This window comes from Bos grunniens, chromosome 18 (assembly GCF_055505025.1).
Source record: "Bos grunniens cultivar Pamir isolate PY7600 chromosome 18, Bosgru_T2T1.0, whole genome shotgun sequence".
Taxonomy (NCBI): Eukaryota; Metazoa; Chordata; class Mammalia; order Artiodactyla; family Bovidae; genus Bos; species Bos grunniens.
Window position 1 is genome coordinate 59,642,172 of NC_141182.1, and position 17,186 is coordinate 59,659,357.

General features: G+C 38.9%; 1 protein-coding gene and 1 long non-coding RNA gene across 2 annotated transcripts in view; one reads left to right on the forward strand and one right to left on the reverse strand.

The window, feature by feature from the left end:
• LOC147354463 (uncharacterized) overlaps positions 1–17,186 on the reverse strand; it is a 24,924-nt gene continuing 7,738 nt past the window's right edge. The window contains 4 exon segments of the mRNA XM_086354147.1: positions 1–166; positions 169–2,496; positions 11,450–11,576; positions 16,805–16,887. Of these exon segments, the coding sequence (XP_086210273.1) occupies positions 141–166; positions 169–2,496; positions 11,450–11,576; positions 16,805–16,819 (2,496 nt within the window). The 5' untranslated portion in view covers positions 16,820–16,887 and the 3' untranslated portion in view covers positions 1–140.
• LOC147354464 (uncharacterized) lies at positions 11,726–12,800 on the forward strand. The gene has a single exon (XR_015146697.1). It is a non-coding gene; the product is annotated as an uncharacterized LOC147354464 (long non-coding RNA).

Below are 17,186 nucleotides of genomic sequence, written 5' to 3' on the forward strand. Positions count from 1 at the left end.
GAATTCTCCAGTGAAGTTGAAGATGCGCTTTTTGACTGAAGACGTTTCCACACTCATCACATTTGTAAGGTTTCTCACCAGTATGAACTGTCTGATGAGTTAAAAGGGTTGACTTTACACGAAAGGCCTTGCCACACTCATCACATTTGTAAGGTTTCTCTCCAGTATGAACTGTTTGATGCCTTAAAAGGATTGAGTTTACACGAAAGGCCTTGCCACACTCATCACATTTGTAAGGTTTCCCTCCAGTATGAACTGTCTGATGCCTTAAAAGGATTGACTTTTCATGAAAGGCCTTGCCACACTCATCACATTTGTAAGGTTTCTCTCCAGTATGAACTGTCTGATGCCTTAAAAGGATTGACTTTTCATGAAAGGCCTTGCCACACTCATCACATTTGTAAGGTTTCTCTCCAGTATGAACTGTTTGATGCCTTAAAAGGATTGACTTTTCATGAAAGGCCTTGCCACACTCATCACATTTGTAAGGTTTCTCTCCAGTATGAACTGTCTGATGAGTTAAAAGGGGTGACTTTACACGAAAGGCCTTGCCACACTCATCACATTTGTAAGGTTTCTCTCCAATATGAACTGTCTGATGCCTTAAAAGGATTGACTTTACACGAAAGGCCTTGTCACACTCATTACATTTGTAAGGTTTCTCTCCAATATGAACTGTCTGATGCCTTAAAAGGATTGACTTCTCATGAAAGGCCTTGCCACACTCATCACATTTGTAAGGCTGCTCTCCAGTATGAACCCTCTGATGACCAGCAAGGTGTTCATTTCGGCTGAAGACTTTGTCACATATATCACATTTAAATAATTTCTTTCCTGTATGAATTTTCTGATGTCTCCTGCGGCTTGAACTGTCAGAAAAGGCCTTGCCACACTCATCACATTTGTAAGGTTTCTCACCAGTATGAACTGTCTGATGAGTTAAAAGGGTTGACTTTACACGAAAGGCCTTGCCACACTCATCACATTTGTAAGGTTTCTCTCCAGTATGAACTGTCTGATGCCTTAAAAGGATTGACTTTTCATGAAAGGCCTTGCCACACTCATTACATTTGTAAGGTTTCTCTCCAGAATGAACCCTCTGATGACTTATGAACTGTGAAGCCCGACTAAAGTGCTTGCCACACTCATCACATTTGTAAGGTTTCTCTCCAGTATGAACCCTCTGATGACCAGCAAGGTGTTCACTTCGGCTAAAGACTTTGTCACATATATCACATTTAAATAATTTCTTTTCTGTATGAATTTTCTGATGTCTCCCGAGGTTTGAGATGTCAGTAAAAGCCTTGCCACACTCATCACATTTGTAAGGTTTCTCTCCAGTATGAATTGTCTGATGCCTGAAAAGGATTGACTTTACATGAAAGGCCTTGCCACATTCATCACATTTGTAAGGTTTCTCTCCAGTATGAAATCTCTTATGACTTATGAACTGTGACGGTTGACTAAACTGCTTGCCACACTCATCACATTTGTAAGGTTTCTCTCTAGTATGAAATCTCTTATGACTTGTGAACTGTGAAGGTTGACTAAAGTGCTTGCCACACTCATCACATTTGTAAGGTTTTTCTCCAGTATGAACCCTCTGATGAACAGCAAGGTGTTCATTTCGACTGAAGACTTTGTCACATATATCACATTTAAATAATTTCTTTCCTGTATGAATTTTCTTATGTCTCCTGAGGTGTGAGCTGTGAGTAAAGGCCTTGCCACACTCCTCACATTTGTAAGGTTTCTCTCCAGAATGAACCCTCTGATGACCAGCAAGGTGTTCATTTCGGCTGAAGACTTTGTCACATATATCACATTTAAATAATTTCTTTCCTGTATGAATTTTCTTATGTCTCCTGAGGTGTGAGCTGTCAGTAAAGGCCTTACCACACTCATCACATTTGTAAGGTTTCTCTCCAGTATGAACTGTCTGATGACTTAAAAGGATTGACTTTACACGAAAGGTCTTGCCACACTCATCACATTTGTAAGGTTTTTCCTTGTGTGCTTTGAGTTCTTGTGTTATTACTGAAGGATTAATAAAATCATTCCCATATATATTAGAAACACTGGGTTGGACACAAGGAGGAATTCTTTGAAGTGGTGAAAATGAGAAACTGTTGTTGACAGACCTCTTAGCTTCATTATATTCAGAAATTATCCCACCAGTTTGAAATATCTGCAGCTTATCCTGAAAGTTAAATCCAAGTCTGTTTCCAAAGGGCTTGATTCCTGCATCCTTTCTATCATGCAAATCTCTTCCATCAGGCATATTTCCATTAAGGCTTACAGGTGTTCTTTTGTAATTTCTTTTGTCGTCTCTCCCCTGACACTCAAAGTCACGCATATTTTCCTGACTTTCCCAAAGATGAAAATGTTTGATTTCACAGCTTTCAGGTCTTCCCAGCATCGATGTTTGGAATGTTTCTAGTTTCTCACTGTTCGCTTTGAGTTGTAAATGCTTGATCACATGTGTAGGAGAGATATCTACAAGATAAAAAGAATCATAGGTATCCTGCTCACAGTAATTCAAAAATAAATGTTTCATGTTGAATATATATTACACCAAGAGTAATACTTACACCAAGTTATGAAACACCACAATGATGACCTTAAGTTTTTAGAAACACTAAAGGAATAGAATTCTTAACTTAAGAAAGTGTAAAATAAATTCACCGTTAAGGTAGTCTAGTTTTAAAAACCATATGCCAAACACACTCACATTGGATAATCCTATGCCAACTCTCAAAAACAGAGTATTTTTCTACCAGAACTCTTAGGAATGTATCAATCAACAGTTGTCTCAAATTGAAAAGAAAAATATTACACTATCACTGTATTCTGCATACTTACTGTACATAAATAAATTCTAAACAATATATTATATATTGTAACAGTAAATAATCCAAAACCAAAATAATCCAAAATAAGCTTACCCAATTAATAATTAACTAGTCACAATTGGTTGTTTACAATTGAAAACAAATGAGAAAATGAAGAATATGACTAAAATAATTTTTTGGAAACAATATAGTTTTCTAAATCTGCTATAGAACTACGTACCCATAAAGAAAGTCATTTTACAACGCTAACAAGCAGTATGCGTCAGCTGTATTGCAGAATACACACTAAAAGACCGTCATCTGTAAATGACACATAAATTAAGACGTAAAATAGTCACCACTTTTCTAACAGCCAATAAACAAAGCAATCCCTACCTATGTTATTGTTCTTCAGTCGCTCAGTCGTGTTTGACTCTTTGCGACACTGTGGACTGTAGCCCACCGGACTCCTCTGTCCATGGGATTTCCCAGGCAAGAATAGTGGAGTGGGTTGCCATTTCCTTCTCCACGGGATCTTCCTGACTCAAGGATAAAACCTGCATCTTCTGCATTAGCAGGTGAATTCTTTACCACTGAGCCACCAAGGAAGGCTAATCTCTAGCCATGCACTATTCTTAATTCCCTGGTTTAATGGCACCAAAATACAATGAATAAAAAGTGAATTCTTTGTGTATTTATTGACTAGGGTCAGACACAATACTGCTGAAAAATGTTGCAAGTGAAAAGCATACAAAATATAATGTAGTTGAGGTTTGACAGAAAACAAAATTCTGTAAAGCCGTTATCCTTCAATTAAAAAATAAATAAAATTTTAAAAGATATAATGTAGATAAAGTCGTATCATAAAGAACATGACAGAATATAGATATTACTTTTTTTAAACAAAAATAAATTTTGAGTATTTACTATAAAACATGTACTACTGTAAGCCAACTGACAGCACTAATTTGCTTTAACAGGCTTGAGGTAAATTAACATGTTTTTCTCTAATCAGAGCAGGAGACACACCCAACTGGCACACAAAGTGGTAAGAGAACCAGGATATGAATCTGAACCTACAGACTGAGAAAACTTATTTGTAAACATGACCACCCACCGAATGAATAGATAAGAAAAGATTAGAAAATATTAAAAATAATACAAGGAACTTAGAAAGAAAATATCAAAGAAGATACAAGACAGAAGTAGTGTGTTTAATTATTATTCAACCATCCCATCTCAAAATGGGTTGTGAATCATTATGGATGCACAGAGTGATTTAGGTCATGTCCTGAGACACTTGTTCAATAAATGACCAGATATTATCTTTACAGTGAGAGTATGTAGAAGGTGGAGAGATGTGATAAGTAAGAACAATGTTTCCATCCATATCAACATACTATGTGAGGAATGGTCAGGACTAAGAAAGGGCCTGCGTGGAGCATAGGGCACACAGGTTTATGTCAGATATCAGCTTGTGACTGCAAGTCTTTGTGAAAATAACTGAGTGCAAACTAATATACTGATATTAAAGGAAAAGAACTGGTTCAGCAAGTTTATGGGCATTATACTATGGGTATGGGACAGAAACAAGAGAGATTTTTAAAGTGACTGTGATATATGGAGAAAGCAGGATAATACCTGTTATACTATTTACAATGCAATGTATCCAACTGTGAATTTTGTAAGGTACAATGGAATGCTTATATTCGAGAAGAACATACAGAATATTCCAGGATATTGTGTAAGAATCCTATTAGCAGAAATCAGAAGGAAAATCCAGGAAAAGGCTATCTAAACCTAGGTTCCTCTGACAAGTACGATTAATCTCTCCATTGGACATTTCAGGATTTGGAATAGCTGAACTGGAATTCTATCACTTCCACTAGCCCACTCCAGTGCTCTTGCCTGGAAAATCCCATGGATGAAGGAGCCTGGTGGGCTGCAGTCCATGGGGTCGCTAAGAGTCGGAGACGACTGAGCGACTTCACTTTCACTTTTCACTTTCATGTATTGGAGAAGGAAATGGCAACCCACTCCAGTGTTCTTGCCTGGAGAATCCCAGGGACCAGGGAGCCTGGTGGGCTGCCGTCTATGGGCTCGCACAGGGTCGGACACGACTGAAGCGACTTAGCAGCAGCAGCAGCTTTGTTCGTAGTGATGCTTTCTAAGGCCCACTTGACTTCACATTCCAGGATGTCTGGCTCTAGATCAGTGATCACACCATCGTGATTATCTGGGTCATGAAGATCTTTTTTGTACAGTTCTTCTGTGTATTCTTGCCATCTCTTCTTAATATCTTCTGCTTCTGTTAGGTCCATACCATTTCTGTCCTTTATCGAGCCCATCTTTGCATGAAATGTTCCTTTGGTATCTCTGATTTTCTTGAAGAGATCTCTAGTCTTTCCCATTCTGTTGTTTTCGTCTATTTCTTTGCATTGATCACTGAGGAAGGCTTTCTTATCTCTTCTTGCTATTCTTTGGAACTCTGCATTCAGATGTTTACATCTTTCCTTTTCTCCTTTGCTTTTCCCTTCTCTTCTTTTCACAGCTATTTGTAAGGCCTCCCCAGACAGCCATTTTGCTTTTTTGCATTTCTTTTCCATGGGGATGGTCTTGATCCCTGTCTCCTGTACAATGTCACGAACCTCATTCCATAGTTCATCAGGTACTCTATCTATCAGATCTAGGCCCTTAAATCTATTTCTCACTTCCACTGTATAATCATAAGGGATTTGATTTAGGTCATACCTGAATGGTCTAATGGTTTTCCCTACTTTCTTCAATTTAAGTCTGAATTTGGTAATAAGGAGTTCATAATCTGAGCCACAGTCAGCTCCTGGTCTTGTTTTTGCTGACTGTATAGAGCTTCTCCATCTTTGGCTGCAAAGAATATAATCAATCTGATTTCAGTGTTGACCATCTGGTGATGTCCATGTGTAGAGTCTTCTCTTGTATTGTTGGAAGAGGGTGTTTGTTATGAACAGTGCCAAGAAAGGTTCATCTAGTCAAGGCTATGGTTTTTCCTGTGGTCATGTATGGATGTGAGAGTTGGACTGTGAAGAAGGCTGAGCGCCGAAGAACTGATGCTTTTGAACTGCGGTGTTGGAGAAGACTCTTGAGAGTCCCTTGGACTGCAAGGAGATCCAGCCAGTCCATTCTGAAGGAGATCAGCCCTGGGATTTCTTTGGAAGGAATGATGCTGAAGCTGAAACTCCAGTACTTTGGCCACCTCACGCAAAGAGTTGACTCATTGGAAAAGACTCTGATGCTGGGAGGGATTGGGGGCAGGAGAAGAAGGGGACGACAGAGGATGAGATGGCTGGATGGCATGACTGACTCGATGGACGTGAGTCTGAGTGAACTCCGGGAGTTGGTGATGGACAGGGAGGCCTGGCGGGCTTTGATTCATGGGGTCACAACAAGTCGGACACGACTGAGCGACTGATCTGATCTGATCTAATTGGACATTTACTTCGTTTCTTCTTCCACGCATGTTCATCTCAAGATCGAGGAGTATCAAAGAAAAGGAGGGATTGAAATTGACTCTGGAGGACCTTCCCAGTTACAAAAGCCTTTCTGAGGCATCCAACTCTTTTTTGTAGAAAAACACTTTATTCTCTTAGACCTTCCCTGAGTTCAAAAGAGCAGATTCAAACAGACACTAATACATAAAACGATATAAAAGAATCATACCATGATCAAGTGGGATTTATTGCAGGGATGCAAGATTTCTCAATATCCGCAAGTTAATCACTATGATACACCACATTAACAGTTTAAGACTAAAAACCATATGATCATCAATAGACGCAGAAAAGATTCTGACAAAATTCAAGTGCCATTTATGATAAAAACCCTTCAGAAAGTCAGCACAGATGGACCTTACCTCAACATAATTAAGACTGTATATGTCCAACACACAGCTAACATAATACTCAACAGGGAAACACTGAAAGCATTCCCCTTAACAACATGAATAAGACAAGAATGTTCACTATTGCCACTTTTATTGAACATATTTTTGGAAGTCCTAGCCACAATAATCAGAAAAGAAAAAGGAAAGGAATCCAAGTTTAAAAAAATAAAAAAAGAAGTAAAACTGTCACTATGATGCTACACACAGAAAATCCCCAAGATGCCACCAGATGACTACTAAACCTCATCAACGAAGAAAGTAACTTGCTGGATACAAAATATATAGAAAATTGCTGCATTTCTATACACTAATAACGATATATCAGAAAGAGAAATTAATGAAACAATCCCATTCACGATCTCATAGAAAAGAATAAAATTCTAAGAAATAAACCTACCTAAAAAGTCAAAAGAACTGTACTCATAAAACTATAAGATGCTGATGACTGATACCAAAGATGACACAAACAGATGGAAACACATATCATGTTCTTGGATTGAAAGAAGTAACACTGTCAAAATGACCATACTATCCAAGGCAATCGACATATTCAATGCAACCCTTATCAAATTAACAATGACATATTTCATAAAACAAAGAAAAACTTAATTTGTACCAAAATACAAAAGACTCTGATATCTAAAATGATCTTGACAAAGAACAGAGCTGGAGGAATCATGTTCCCTGAGTTCAGACTACACTACAAACTGACAGTCAACAAAGTGAAAGTGAAGTCGCTCAATCGTGTCCAACTCTTTGTGACCCCATGGACTGTAGACTACCAGGTTCCTCTGTCCATGGGATTTTCCAAGTAAGAACACTGAAGTGGGTTGCCATTTCCTTCTCCAGGAGATCTTCCTGACCGAGGGATTGAACCTGGGTCTCCTGCATTGTAGGCAGATGGCTTTACTGTCTGAGCCACCAGGGAAGTGGTATGATGATGGCACAAAACAGAAACACAGATCAGCAGAACAGGATAGAAAACCCAGAAATAAATCAATTTACTTATAGTCAATTATTCTATAACAAAGGAGGAAAGAATATAGAATGAAGAAGTCTCTTTAATAAGTGATGCTGGGATAAATGGATAGTTACATGAAAAAGAATGAAATTACAACATTCTCTAACACCACATACAAAAATAAACTCAAAATCTGTTAAACATCTAAATGCAAGACCAGATACCATAAAATTCATAGTGGAAAACAAATACAAAACACTGACATGAATGTCAGCAAAATTTTTTTGAATCTATCTCTTAGAGTCATGGTAATAAAAGCAAAATCAAACAAATGAGATCTAATTAAATTTAAAATCTTTTTGCAAAGTAAAGGAAACCAAAAAAAGAACAAAAATTCAACTTTTGGACTAGGAGACTATATATGCAAATGATGCTACCTATAAGGGATTTATTTCCAAAATATACAATATTGTATATAAAATATACAGTTCATACAGCTTAACATCAAAACAAACAACCCAGTCAAAAACTGGGCAGAAGATCAAAACAGGTATTTCTCCAAAGGAGACAAACAGATGGCCAACAGTCACGTGAAAAGATGTTTGACATCTCTACTTATGAGAGAAATGCAAATCAAAACCACAAAAATGTATCACCACCCTGGTCAGAATGACCACCATCAAAAAGTCTACAAACAATAAATGCTTGGGAGGGTGTGAAGAAAAGAGAACCCTCCTACACTGTTGGAAGGAACATAAATTGGTACTGCCACTTTGGAGACTAGCATGGAGGTTCCATAAAGAACTAAAAATAGAGCTATCACATGAACCAGCAATTCCGATCCTGGGCATATATCCAGAAAGGATAAAAACTAATTCAAAATGACACATGCACCCCAATGTTGTTAGCAGCACTATTTATACCAGGCAAAACATGGCAGCAACCTAAATGTTCACTGACAGAAAAAGGGATAAAGAATGTGTGGTACATATATACAAGGGAATATTGTGAAGTGCAAGTAGCTCAGCCGTGTCCAGCTCTTTAAGACCCCATGGCCTGCAGCCTGCCAGACTCCCCTGTCCATGAAATTCTCCAGGAAAGAACACTGGAGTGGGTTGCCACCTCCACCGCATAAAACACAATGAAGTAATGCCTTTTGCAGCAATATAGACAGACTTAGGGATTATTCTAAGTGAAATCAGACAGAGAAAGACAAATATCACAGGATATTATATGTTGAACTGAAATAAATGATACAAATGAACTTATTCACAAAATAAACTCACCAGCATAAAAAACAAACTTATAGTTACCAAAGGGGAGAGTACAGGATGGTGGTGGGGGCAGGAAAGAGAGAGATAAATTAGGAGTCTGAGTATATACAAACTAATATGTATACAAAATAGATAAACAACAAGAACCTACTATAGCTCAGGGAACTATATTGAGTATCTTGTAAACTGCTGTATACCTGAAACACAACATTGTAAATTAACTATACTTAAAAAGTGGTGAAGGAAATGGCAACCCACTCCAGTATTCTTGCCTGGAGAATCCCAAGACAGAGGAGCCTGGTGGGCTGCCGTCTATAGGGTTGCACAGAGTAGGACATGGCTGAAGCACTTGGCGTGCATGCACGCATGCACTGGAGAAGGAAATGGCAACCCACGCCAGTGTTTTTTCCTAGAGAATCCCAGGGACAGAGGAGCCTGGTGGGCTGCTGTCTGTGGGGTCGCACAGAGTCAGACACAAGTGACGCGACTCAGCAGCAGCAGCAGCATACCTTAAAAGAATGGTTAAAACAAAAACACCTCTTGCGGAGATGTTCAAAAGATGTTTCATAAGGGTGTAAAAACTACTAAATGGGGGAAGCAGTCTATGAAACAAGACATGTTGACAAAACTGAATACCCACCAGCAAAAGAATTTACTTGGAACACTATCTTACACTACAGACAAAAATGAACTCAAAATGGTTCAAAGACCTAAACCTAAGTCCCAAATGTATAAAACTCCTAGAAGTAAACGTGCAGGAACTGTTTCTGGAAATTGGACCCACAAATGATTTACCAGATATAACACCAAAAGCACAGGCCACAAAATAAAACCAGATATTAATAAATTGAACTATATCAAAATCATAAACTACTGTGCATTAAAGTGCAGTGAGGTTGAAAAGACAATCAACAGTAAAAGAAAAAATATGTGGAAATCATACATCTGATAGTAAATGAGTACAAAGAATATATCAAGAATTTTAAGAGGGACTGATCACCAGTTCCACCATAGGGACCATTCCCCAATCAACCATCCAACGCATTGCAAATACAAAACAGAAACACTAAGAGTAACACAGAAATTTGAACTCAATGATAAAATAAAAAAATACCTACAATGCCCAGAACAACAGTGCAGCCAATAGTCTCATAGATAGAGACTGTGAACTTGGACAAACTTGTCCTGGGATAAATTCCCATACCATTTACAGAGGCTAAAATACATGGTCCTTGATACACATGAACAACACTGTCATGGTGCCCTTGACAGAGTCTCCAAAGCCAGAAAATAACCTGGAAAAATGTATCAGGCTCTCATGATACTTTCTCTCTCATAATCCTAGAACATACTGACCACTCTACTGGATAGCTTCAAGTGGTGACTTTGTACAGAGCAAGAAAATAACATTAGGAATAGTGTCTCCATCACAGTATTCTGTTACCTAGTAAATCCACTCCACAGAGACTCAGCAGAGGCTGCCAATTAAACATAGGTGGATTATCACAGCAAGGAAACCAGATAAAATTTCAGACCCTCAGGAATATATTTCAAAGAAATTTAAGAGGTAAAATATACAAAGTAAGGAGAATGTAACATCAGGAACAGTTGACATTCCCAGACAGGTAGAGCAGCACAAGAGTAAAAATAATACAACATGAAGGTCAGACATTACAGGATCTTGAGATGGGACCATGCACTCGACCTACAGATGGCAAGCTAAGAGCTTGCGATATTCACATATGCTCCCCTCGTAGGATCTAGGATCAAAAAGATGATCTCTCTACCCACTCTCCTTACATTTTCCTAAGTAACCACCACAGAGGATCCAACCCACCAGCTTGTCCCAATCCTAAACAGAAAAAAACACCCCTTTTGAAATACTCATTTTTCTTTATACATTGTATTTTTACATCATTCCCCACTGTCCAGAGCCTTTTCTCATGCTCCAATGTGGAGATAATATTCAGATCAGTAACAGAAATTCTGGGACTCCCCTGGTGATCCAATGGTTAAGACTGCATTTCCAATGCAGAGGGTGCAGGTTTGATCCTCAGTCAGGGAACTAAGATCCCACATGCAGAATGGTGCAGCCAAAAAAAAGTAAACAAGCAAGCAAAAACAAACAAATAGGTATTCAGCGTTATCAGAAGAAAGAAATCTAAAGTGCTGTGGATTTCTTAAAACACTGAGCCAAAAGTCAAAAGATAGAAAATAGGAAATCGGGTTTTTCGGTATTTTTTTTTAACATTTGCCAGTGAGCTTTGTACATAATTAAGCTCTGGGACAACCTCAGATATGACATGAAACAGACACAGCATCTGAAGAGGGTCATTTTAACCTTGTGAAGCTGTGTCATGCCCCAGTCACAGAACTCTCAGATGAAAGACATCAGGGCCTCCCAAGGGGCACACAGGGAAAATGCAGATACCCAAGGGCAGCTCTGGAAGGAAGTCATCCTCACCCACAGACAGTAGGTTCCTGTAGGTCTCCAGCATCACGTCCCTGTACAAGGCCCTCTGAGCAGGGTCCAGGAATTCCCACTCCTCCTGAGTGAATTCGATGGCCACATCCTCAGAGGTCAGTCGTTCCTGAAATGAAATCACATGTCACCAAAAGGGCCATGAAAAGTTCTCATTTTCATGCAAAAGAGAAAGGGTAGTAAGGGGTAAGGATTGACTTGAAGTATGTGTTCTAACAGATCCATGCAGGGGTATCTGGAGAAATTATGCATCTCTATTCTTAATTTTTTATGCTTTTTCATAAGACCTTATGAGATCCTCCAATTAATATGGATTTTTCATCACTGTTCAAAATCCATGAAATATATAAAAATAAAACTCAACACTGTTTTGGCTATACAGAAGTGTCAGATACTATGTTCTACCCAGTGAGTGCAATTCATTATCTAGATGAGGTACAGCATGAGTGGTGTCTACAGAGATGACGAAGTCCACGGCACTTTTAATGGAAAGGTCAAAAGTTTCAGTTATAACGTTGATAACAGCAGCAAGGACCAGAAGTGTCTGAAGGATTCCTGTTGCTCTAAATTATTGTAGTATTACTCTAAACATTAAAGAAGTACTTTACAGGCAAGAACCTGTCATCAATGTAATAGCTCATTAAAGAATGATTTGTTCCCACCTTACAGAAGAAAACCTATGTCACAGACACTCTGAGAAACTCGACTCAGATCAAGAAGGTAAGAAATGTTACATGAAGCACCTGAACTCAGAGGCTTGGGCTCAGCAACTGAAGCTTAAGCATCTAACAGTTAAGTAATACAGAGAACATTAAAAGTCCTTTGACAGAGGGCTCCTAAAGAAAACTTGAACGAAGTCTAAGGTGAGCCTCCTCCCTGCCCCTCTGTCTTCTCTGCAGGGAGAGCAGCTCTCGGGCCTCAGGCCTTCATCCCCTGAAAATGGACACCTGTGCCAAATTCGTCTACCCTCTCCCTGATCGGGAGAACCTCCCCCCTGTTGAGTGATCACTGTCTACAGTGGTGAAGGACTGGAGACACTGACCCATGAGAGCCACAGCAGCTTGGGAGCCCCAGATCCTCAGACCATCTCACTTATTCCTAGCCACAGCTTCCAAACCAGTGCCATTTCAAAGGACTTTGACACAGCAGCCAAGTTCCCTGGAGCTGGAGCTGCCACAGCAGGGGTGGCTGGCTCCAGGGCTGGAAGTGGGACTGTGTTCGGGAGCTTCATCACTGTTATGCTAGGAACCCTTCCCCAAAACAGTAGCTCTTCCACGCATTGGGCTTGGCCCTCCCAAAGGCCATGGGGCTCTTTTGCCTGATGGTGGTCTAGCTCATCTTCTTCACGATGTGAAGGAGCTGTTTCCACCTCCCATAGTTCTTTCTCCTGTGTCTGCCCTGTATGTTCCCTTTCCCGTAACTCCCCAGGCAGCCTGGGGAAAGTGGTGGGCTCAGGGTTTGACAGAAGGAAAACAAATAAATATTGTATTAATATGATAAAAAATGTCCAAGGTGAACAATGTGCAATGGCATGAAAGGTCATTATAGACGTGGATACAGGAACACAACTGTTAGTAATTTACTACTTAAAACACTAACAGGATTGTTTAGAAAATTTCAAGGCCACAGATTATACTGATAACATAATTTCAACTGAAAAAAAAAGGTGATATGTAGTTTTTAAATCATGATGTCTTCTATTGCACATGCATGCATGCTTATCTATAAAAAAAATTAACTGAAATGACAGGATTCGTCTTTTGGAAGATTTTTTGGACAATTTTATATCATCCTTTTATTCACATGTATTTCAGCATCTTTCAGATGATAAAAATGTATCCTTTGTACTCAGCTGAGTTTGTCAACAGGATTCTATACTAGGCTACCAAAAGAAAACTGGTAAAAACATTAAAAAAAAAAAAAAAAGAATACTTGAACTCAATTCATAAAATTACCATATACAAAAATACAAATACAATTTTATCCATTTAAATTTACATAGCAAGGCATTAACAGAAGTCAAAGACTTTCTTTGCTTTTTTTTCCATTAATAAAACAGTGATTTGAAATTACAAGAGTCATTAGATTATGACAAAAAAATATTATCACAATAGCAAAGTAAAAAAAACTTCTTGGAGAATTAAAAAACATAGCAAAAAAGAATATGGAAAAAATATAGTTATTAAGCAAGACTATCTCAAGAAACATCATGATAGGAAGGAAACATTCAATACATTCCTTCTGAAATTACAGTGGCATGAAAGGAGCTGTCCAGGGTGTCTGTCTTTAACCACCATACGATGCGCATGCCCAGGGGCCACTAGAAGAAGGAACAGGAGGAAAAACACAGGGCAAGAGACACAGAGTATGTCAGAGAGTTGAAACAGGTAGTACTCACAAACCTAAGGACATGGAAAGGTGAAAAGTGAAAGGATGGAAAAAGACAGTCCATCCTAAAGAGAGCAGGGGAGACTGTTATATCAAACAAAATAAACTGAAGAAAAAAAAAGTGCAATGAGATAAATATTGTATAATGATAAAATGGTCAATTTACCAAAAAGCTGGAACAAGTAAAAATATATATACATCTAACATTAAATATCTCAGAAAAATGAAGCAAACATTGAACAGGCATGTACAGATCACACGACCCAACAAAAGCATAAAACACATGCATCTCAAGGACACATAAAACATTCTCTATGAGAAACCACACGTTAGGCCAAAATTAACCATTTTAAGAGACTGATACCAGAAAAGTATCTTCCCTAACAACAACGAAATAAACACAAGAAGAAAAGAAAATTCCTCAAATGTGGACATTAAACAACTCACTCTTACACCACAAATGGGTCTAAGAAAAAAATCACATGGAAATTTTTAAATACATGGATGAAAACAAAAAGACAACATTACAAAATTTATAACACACAGAGAAGACTATACTAAAAGGAAAGTCTGAACCATTAAATGCTTACAGTAAAAAAGAGAAAAGATCTTAAATCTGAAGTCTATTTTTAGACCTCTAGGACACAGAAAACAGAAAACAAACTAAACTCAAGTTTAGCAGAAGGAAACAGGTAAATAAGAAAGATTAAACCAGAGATAAAATAGAAACTAGAAAAATATAAAAATCAACAAACCAAGAGTTGATGTTTTGAAAAAACTGTATAGGAAAACCCCCACCTAGACTAAGGAAAAGAGAAAAAAGATTCAAATAACTAAAAACAGATATGAAACAGGAGTGATTACAACTGAGGTCAAAGAAAGTTTCTAAAGATAAGGAAGTACTATGACCAATAATGCCGATAAATGACAGAATATAGGAGATACTGGCAAATTCTCAGAAACACACAAACTCTTTTACTTATTAAGAAATAAAAAAATTGAGAAGTGTTGAAAGTGAAAGTGTTAGCCACTCAGTCATGTCTGACTCTTTGTGACCTCATGGACTGTAGCCCACAAGGCTCCTCTGTCCATGGAATTTCTCCAGACAAGAATACTGGACTAGACAGCCATTCCTTTCTCCAGGGAATCTTCCGACCCAGGGATAGAACCTGGGTCTCCCTCACTGCAGGCAGATTCTTTATGATATGAGTAACCAGGGAAACCCATTATAACTAGAGAGATTTAAAAAGTAGTCAGAAACTTCTAAGAAAAATACAGGACCAAATTCTACCAAACATTTACAAAAGAATTACCACTAATCCTGTAATTCTATGGAGCAAGCATGATTCTAATAGTTTGCTAATTTCCCAAAGACACAAGAAAGGAAAACTAGAAACCACTACCTCTGACGAATACTGATGCAAAATTAAAATACTTGCAAACCAACTTCAACACATATTAAAAAGATCTGGAGAAACAGACATAGAGAACAGACAGAGGCAGGAGGGGAGGAAAGAGAGGGTGAGATGTATGGAGAGAGTAACACGGAAACTTACATTACCACATGTAAAGTAGAGAGCCAATGCGAATTTGCTGAATGACTCAGGGAACTCAAACAGGGGCTCTCTAACAACCTACAGGGGTGGGATAGGGAGGAAGACAGGAGAGAGGGGACATAGGTATACCTATGGCTGATTCATGTTGGTATTTGGCAGAAAACAACAACTTCTGTAAAGCAATTATCCTTCAATTAAAAAAAAATAAATAAAAAGATCTGACACCATGACCAAGTGGAGTTTATTCATATAAGGCAAGGAGAAATCAACATAAAAAAATCAATTAATATGACACACTACATTAACAGATTAAAGGGGAAAAAAAAACAGGATCATCTTGATGCAGAAAAAAACCATTTAACAAAAATTTGACAACCTTTCAAGATAGAACACTCAACAAACTACAAACAATACATTATACCAACATCAACATAATAAATGCCATTATGAAAAGAGCACAGCAATGGGGAAAGAATGAAAGCTTTTCCTCTGAGGTCAAGAAGGCAAGGATGCACACTCTGCACTACAGTTCAGAAAGCACTGAAACACTTAGAGCAATTAGATGAGAAAAAGAAATCAAAGGTCAGCAAATTGAAAAAGAAGTAAATTTATCTTCTTTCCCACGTGACAAAGTTTCATAGGTAAAAGCCATAAAGATTACAAAAGAAACATGCTATATCAAAAAAGATTCTTTAATAACCACACAAAGGATTGATCAACCAATTAACTCATTATCAAAACTGCCATGACAATCTTTCTAGAAGCAGAATAAAACATAGTGAAAGTCACAGAACTATTCAAAGAGCAAACAGCAAAACTCTTGAAGAAGGAAGATGGAGGTCTTTCTATTTCAACACCTAACACAAGGTAATCAAGGTGATGTGGTACTGGTATAAAAACAGATAAATAAACCAACTGAACAGAACACAGTACTCAGAAATAATTCTTTGTGTATATGTAAGGTATATTCACAAGGATGTCAAGATACACAAAAGGGAAAGGACAGTCTCAACTGATCTGATTCCCAGGTTTTACCAGCTATTGTGCATACTAACACCTGTCTTCCATGTGCAGTTTCCTTACCCTGGTTGACAGAGCAGACAGCGCATCCAGATGGGCCCTAAGCAATCCCTGCTGCCCAACAGCACTGAGACCCCGTCTCCAACCCATGGGTGAGAAGCCCTGCCCAGGACGGTGACCAGGGTAGCCTCCTCACAAGGGCCAGGTCATCGGGTCATGGGGAGACGGGATCTAAGTGGAGACGACAGGGCCAGAGGGAAGGCCCTGCGTGAGTGTGCGTGTACAGGAGTCACACAGGACACTCGAGAGTCAGACACAATTAGCGAGTCCAGAAAAGGGCATTTCAGGAAGGACACACTAAATATGACCTTACCTGAGAAAGAGCCATGCCTCACTCCTTTTCTTTCCTCTTCCTTAACTTCAGGGCTTCCTCAGGCAACACGAGTCTTCAGAGGTCTATCATGAAAGTTTAAAACATGCTGTTTAATGCTTAGAGTCAACACATCCCCTTCCTGAGCCCCAACCACACACACAGTGAAGCCTTCACCACGAGGAACAGACAGTCCCCTGTGGCCACTGTCTCAGGAGGGACTCAGGACAGTCAACTCCTGCAGAGAGACCAACTGGGACTTTCCCACACTTTCCCTCGGATTATACTCCCCTCCTGGTAAGGCCTCACGTACACCGCAGCAGGAGGCACCTCCGCTGACCAGGCAGTCTCCTTCAGGTTACACAGCAGGCCCTGATCCATCCCC